The 6,977-nt window shown below is 39.1% G+C and overlaps 1 protein-coding gene across 2 annotated transcripts in view; it reads right to left on the bottom strand.

Moving 5' to 3' along the window:
* Positions 1-1,682: 1,682 nt before the first annotated feature.
* LOC123670822 overlaps positions 1,683-6,977 on the bottom strand; it is a 290,673-nt gene continuing 285,378 nt past the window's right edge. For both annotated transcript variants that reach the window (XM_045604384.1, XM_045604383.1), the window contains exons 8-10: positions 5,953-6,204; positions 4,355-5,020; positions 1,683-4,245 (exon numbers count right to left, since the gene is read on the bottom strand). In XM_045604384.1, the coding sequence (XP_045460340.1) occupies positions 3,712-4,245; positions 4,355-5,020; positions 5,953-6,204 (1,452 nt within the window). In that variant the 3' untranslated portion in view covers positions 1,683-3,711. The remainder of the gene's footprint in view (positions 4,246-4,354; positions 5,021-5,952; positions 6,205-6,977) is intronic.

Raw genomic sequence — 6,977 nt, 5'->3', positions numbered from 1 at the left:
TCGCCAAACTGCAAGCATTTTCGTGATCTTCATAGTCGAATGAATCAATAAAATGGCACAACAGTCCCATGAAGGAACTTTTAATTTTTTTCAACTTTCTAAGGGTTAGGCATGGAAAATTTTACGACCAAAAATTTTTCAGGTGAGATCAAAATTCGGCCAATCAGGGATCGTCAATTCTGGCACCGTTCACTGATTTTGCGTTGACCTCACAGTTTTGAGGATTTTCGAACTCGAAATTTGGGAAAAAAATGAATTTCCATCCGAAAATCATTGTATCTCCTGAATTATTCGTCACAGTTGTCTCAAATAAAAATGTTTTTTGAACATCGGGTTCTGATCTGAAACATAGTGAGGTTTCAAGGGCGTAGCTCTCATCTAGGAGAATTTGCAGCCTTGTGAATTTCATCCATTGTTTTTCGAAAATTTCAGATTTCTACTTATAATTTCTGAAATAATGTATGTACCTCATCCTCATCAGCATAAGTGAAATGGACCTCGGTTTGGGATTGTGTTTTGTCTTCTAAAGTCGTCCCTTTTTGCAGTCTGTCAGTCGAACTCTTAATTTCATATCGTAATGTTGATTTGCTATGAAGTACAAATGTATCTTCTTGGCCATTTGTAGACATTGACAGTTGCCCAGAAATTCCAGATATTTGTCTGGGTTTTCTAAAAACGGTATGAACAGCGATCTTTTATTCCAAAATAAAGCTTCAACCATTTCTTCACTCAAGTCGAGTTATAATGACTTTTCAAAATGCTGATCATGAATCGTAGTGTAGTTTCAACAGTAACTAGTGTTGCATCTTCGTCCGTAACTTATGATTGGTTTATTACTTTCTGGGACGTTTCAAATGACGTTTGCGCTTTTATTGTCTAACATGCAATTTTAATATTGAATCCCGCAGATCCAGCATGGAAAACTCCGCAATTTACGGGATCCAGCATTTGCGGGATTGGATTCCCTAGCTGACACCTATTAAGAGAAAAAAACAAAAAAAAAAAGGCTCATTCTCATTCTCATCACTCCTTGTTCTTAGCGCCTATAATGAAATCAACCTGAATCCACACACTACAGTTATGTTGGTTATTTTATATTATTTATAGGAAACTATAGCCAATTGCATATAGCCTGCAATTGCAATTATATAGTTTCGTGTAGATAATTGTATTTTTTGAAACATAATCTAATAATTGTTTAAATCAGCTAGGCAGCATCAATATTGGAAATGTTTTTCTCTAATTCTGTGGTTATTCCGTTCATTCTTCCACATCTTGTAGAACAAAATCGTGCGAGAATATATCAGAAACGCACTGTTTTTATGGTTATATTTTATTATTCTATGTTGGCACTCCGAACTTTCCGCAACGGCTTTATCTGTCAATTCATCAATCTGCCTTAAAGAAATCAGTTCTGCCAACCAACATTTTTCAATGCAAAAATCACTAAATTATATTTATGGAAATATTTCATTAATTTCAATGAAAATGCAATGAATTAGAGAAAATAATGTATAATACTCGTACAGAAGGCTCATTCTACCACTCGTTCATTCCAAAACTCGCCACTTCGTGGCTCGTTTTTGAATTTTGAACTCGTGGAAGAATATCAATGCCTTCTGCACTTGTATTATAAATAACTATTTAGGGATTGTTGGAACAGGGGAAATGAAAAACCATAATTATTTTCATAGATTTATTAATTTCATAAGTTAAGTTTATAAAATGTTAGATTCATCACTGAATACAATAAGATAAAAGAATGAAATAACTAAAAATTTAAAATAGCTAAATAATAAAACAAGAATAAGGAAGTATGGTATTCTGTTATTGTCTAATGCGTGTACCAGCAGGAGGTTTTGCGTAAGAACTACATCCATTACATCTAAACAAACTGCAAAACCAACCACTCGGGCTCAAAGGAGACCAGGACAAGCCTTTTAAATAATCATTCATTCTCACATATACTCACACTCTACATAATAAGAGTAGAAAATATTTTTTTTTTCATTCGTGCTTGATCGTCCTAGAATCCGTTCGAACCGGGTTTCGTAACGCTACAATGTGGAATAATCGATCTTCTAAACTAATAAAAACCATAAACCGAAAGCTTACACGTACGCGTTAGTAAAGGATTTGAACGACAACCGTTCTGGCAACAATCAGAAAAGGAATCTACCCTATTTCAATTTGGCACAATGTCGAAAGCTAAGAGAAAAAACGCCAACGATATTTCGACGTACAAAATTACGTTGGCGACAGTGCGAACGCCGTAATATTCTATGGATAATGGGGTGCGTTCAGGAACTACTAATTTATCCTTCTAATTTGAAACGTGATCTGAACTTCGGATGTTTCGAGTTATTTTTTTTTCAGCGTTGGCTTGACTGACATACGCATCGGAATTAGCAGTTGTTCCGGTTTTCCCTTATCTATATTGATATTTCTCACTTGCATTGATTCCAGAACGTGTCTTGTTAATTGATTGGGATCGATTCGCTCAACATTGCAGCAACGTTACCTTAAAAGCTAAAAATGATGTGTCTAATCCAATACGAGTATTTAATCTTAAGACGTCGTATGCGACACATATATTGGACACCGATCAATTATATCCAATCGATCGATTTCTAATCAGTTAATTATTTAATTAAAGATATTGCGGTATAGAGGAATTATAGCTTACATTCTCAGGGATACATACGAAATGATGATTAATTGAAACGATAAAATGATCCTAGTGGTTTTTTCGAACGATAAAAATGGATGCTACACATTGCTAGATATTGATACACGCCATATCGGGTGCACGTAGAACCTGAAGCATATAGAATTCTGCTTTTTTTTTGCTGTAAGAACGCGTTCCGAACATACTTGCTAACGATCTTGAACGCGAGGCCTAAAAACGACTTCTAAGATCATCCTCTATGTTCCATATTGGGCGCGTTTCTGTGCACATATTGTATGTCGGAGTTGCGACAACTTCCGACAGTTGTAACCTTGACAGCGTGGTGTGGTGCATATTTATTATACGCTGAGACCGAGTCCCGCTTTACAGTTATGCATTTGCGACTTTAAAAACAACAGTAATCTGCCACGATGCCGTTCCCTAGCAACCTTTCAAGATGTGGCACTAGCTGAATGGAGGATAACGATTCACCTTGCAATATGATATGGGAAAATGCGAGGTGTCGATGCGAATTAAGCGACTCGCCTTTACGAGCCGGGTTTTAGGTCAGCAGGGTCTACGGAGTTCAGGGTTGCCAACGTACATCTACCTGGTGCCTTAGGAACTTGAACGGATCATGATGGTACCGACATTTTAATGGGATCGATAGCTTGAAACGTTGACGATAAAATAATACTTGAGGAACGGTATCGTGGCTGTTAGATCTTTATACTTTCTTCAGAGTTGATTTCAATTATAAAATAACCAAAGAAGACATATTATGGCTGTGTGAGAAATCTAGTGATTAAGCGGGATCTCAATATGATTTTCCTAAATACACCTAAGTTAAGAGCATAGCGAAGATGCGTAGCAACCATTACTGAAGTTTCCTTCAAATTTTGAGTGTCAGTCCTCGATTGCAGAGGCTCTGTTTAGACGGACCTGCAGAATCACATCACTGATGAACAACATGCTGCAAGTCTCTGAATAAAGCCGAATTTCCACTCAGGTCCGTCTTAGCCTCTAAAAATCACTGTTTTAACCTAAAATCTACGCGGATGGCTGTATCCGCTGTCGTAAAGCTTGCACAGACTGTCGGACCTGCTGGAGTTCATGGCGGACGGTGGAATGGACATGGTGACTGACATATTGTCGCATCCTGATAGTTTAGAGCTGGATCGCCTCTTCTGCCAGACGAAGGTCCAGGCGGCGATGAGGGTCATCTGGGCGGCCAAGAAGACAGCGCATGCTACGACCAATCCAGCCATGTTGATGCAAACTCCTGCTTCGTTAGGTAGGAATACGGCTTCGTTGAGAAGAGCTGATTTGTTGTCGCGTTCGAAACCGAACTTGTCCTTGATCTGGATGCTCTGTACCAGGAGGAGATCATCTTGAGCGTCGGTGGAACGACGTCTCCTACGTTTGCCGTAGGACATGACGGATCTGAGGTCTCCGGTGCTCTCTTCCTGGTCACATTGGACTGGTTCGCAAGTTGGCATACATGGTGTTACCAGAGCGCGGAATTGAACAACTTCTGAAGATGGGAACTTGAAGGCATCGAAGTGGGAGAGCAGGATCTGAAATTGAAAGGTGTTAAGTGAATTTTGGTGAAATTTGCTTCGGCTTTGCAACATTTGAACAAACTGAAATTGAGTATAAAATAATGAATATTTGCATAGCGCTTACCTTTCCTGATTGAACAGACTTGTAGATGGGTCCCATGATGAAGTGGTCAGTTGGACAACCGTCAGAATCGATGAGAACGATTTCGCTCGAGTCCACACCATCCATGGCCACCAATTCTCTGACGAAGATTTCGTATGGGCTGTTCTTGTCGATGATCTCGAATCTGAGAGCAAGTGGGTCACCGACTTCAGCGGATGGCATAACATCTCCTCCGTTTCTGTCTGTGATCTTCATGGCTACATTTGGTGAGTCCACAGTGACTTCTTCAGACAACGCTGGTGTGATATCTCCCTTAACACCTAGATCTACCTCGTTGGTGACGCTCTTGTTCGTTAGGTCGTATTGACAGGTGACAGCAAGTCCCAAATCTGAGCTGGTTACGATCTTATCGTGGTGTTGGATGACGACGTCGTTGATGTAGCGGCCCAATCCGTTTTTCCTCACGTTGCACTCGAGGTTGTCGTAGGCCATGTTGAGTTCGAACTCCAGGCTGTTGTTGACGTCCCTAACGCATGAATTCGGGCTTCCCTTAGCGTAGATCTTACCGTCGAACAGTTTGTTGGTCTGGATCCTCGCCACCATATCGCCGGACCTGCAGTCGATGCTGACGTTGTAGCAAGAGCTGAGTTCGTACGTGGATGCTTCCGGGACTTCCAAATAGGGATCCTGCGGACAAAAAACGGGCCGTGTTTTACTGAGTTAATTGCGCGTTATCGGTTAATTAAGGTCCGCGACTACGGTCGCTTCCCGTTAGGCTCTTCCGAGAACCATTTGGCGTAATGACGCATGCGGTGTATTTTTCGGTTCGTCCGTATATATATACGGAGCGAGAAACGTGAGATGGACTTTTTGCGATGCTGGTGCATTGTTCGCGCATTCCCGAGGGAACAGAACTATCGGCGGTTTCGGTTTTGTTTCTGGACCTCTTGATTAACTCTACACGTTGATTAGCGGTCTGCGTTGGGAGGGTCAGAGGATTTGATGGTCGGTGGGTCGACCAGTTGTTGTAATTGGGATTGAGGTCGAAGTGTCACTGATTACGGATGATGTCGGAATTCAGAAATGATTTTTTTAGTTTTTAAATTTTACGTTACTCAATACCTAGAGAATAGTATTGTGTTAACTTGAGTAGTTTAATTTTAAAAATAATGTTTTCAATTCACAAATTTCGTTATTCGTTATTTTTTAAGATTATGGTCCTGGACAACAGTTGTCGAGTTTCAGAATAAAGTTTGACATCAGTTCAAAAAAGCTATTCTGGCTGGTATTCGAGTTTTCAACATTTAATTAGGGAATTCAATTTGAATTGTCTTTTGAATCTGTGATAATAATATGATCTTCAGTTTTTCGAAATCATCTGTTAGAGACGAATTTCTGTTAGGATTACATCTGTTGCGGGATCTCTAGTAACTTTGGCAAAGATGGATCAATTAAATACGGGGTAACTTCTATAGAACACTAAATAATTCTTCTTCTTCGATTTCAAATTTTCGACCGAAGCGACAGGTAAGCATTTCAGAAAAATTCTTTTGTTCCTCATCATTCTCTCAACAACGCGACTTTACCGCTGAAGAAGGATTTATAGTTGGCCTACTCACCTGAATGTCGGTCAAAGTGGCCCTGGAGTGATGGCTAAGTCTGCAGACCATCTCACCGGTGTCACCGTAATCGTAGGAGTGACATCTGTAGGGGGAGTTCAAGCACAATTCTCTGCACTCTTCGACTGATCCGACGTCTTGGTATACGGAATCGACTGTCTTCAGGATCCTGCCGTTCAACTTCTTGAATTCGCAGAGTTTGGTTGGTTCGTCGACGCAGTTGTTTTCGATGTAATCGATTCCGTCAGCAGCCTGTATTAAAGAAGCGATTATTTATACATGGTGTTCATTGAAGAGAACAGATGTTGAGAATGTCTTGAATTTTGAGATACAATTTTTTTTATTATCAGTGCACTACTAAAAATATCTACAAATATATCTTTATTGAATTTGCTACACGTTAATGCATGAAAGTGCAATTTATGATGTCCCAACAATGTTATTATCTTTATCAGTGACTTTGACTGATTCTGGAGACAAAAATGATACGTCAGTGCGTTCCCTCCCGCATTTCTGAATGAATTTTATTTCGAATGACGCACTTAAAAAACATATTACTTCAGATTTTTATTCATATCGATTCTTTTCTCTTTGATCAAACCATTGAGTTCGTTTATTGAATATCAATGTCAGGATGAAGTTATTGATTCAACTTTAGGAAAATTGTTTACTGAAACTTTATCATCCTGTATCTCAAACGTTACGACCTTCACTCATCTCTTCATTTTTTCTTGATATGGGTAAAAAATCGTCCGATTAATTTTAAGCATGTTTTTAGGGAACATCCTATACAAGAGAATATTGCTAGATTCCAAAAAAATTAAAATACTGCTTTTTTTGTTGTTGAACAAGAAAATATTTTTTTTTATCAAGAAGCTTTGTGTATGATCACGTGCAAAATTTCAAGATTAAAGCACACCGTTTGTTGAAGGTTGCTAGTTGACATAAACAAGTGTAACTAACTTTTCATTTTGAAACTGTTTCATTGAGGACATCCCTGAAATGAGTTATTAAAAAACGGAGCC

The sequence above is a fragment of the Harmonia axyridis genome, chromosome 1 (genome assembly GCF_914767665.1).
Source record: "Harmonia axyridis chromosome 1, icHarAxyr1.1, whole genome shotgun sequence".
Taxonomy (NCBI): Eukaryota; Metazoa; Arthropoda; class Insecta; order Coleoptera; family Coccinellidae; genus Harmonia; species Harmonia axyridis.
The sequence above is the reverse complement of the archived record's forward strand: the minus strand, read 5'-3'. Positions and strand labels throughout refer to the sequence as shown.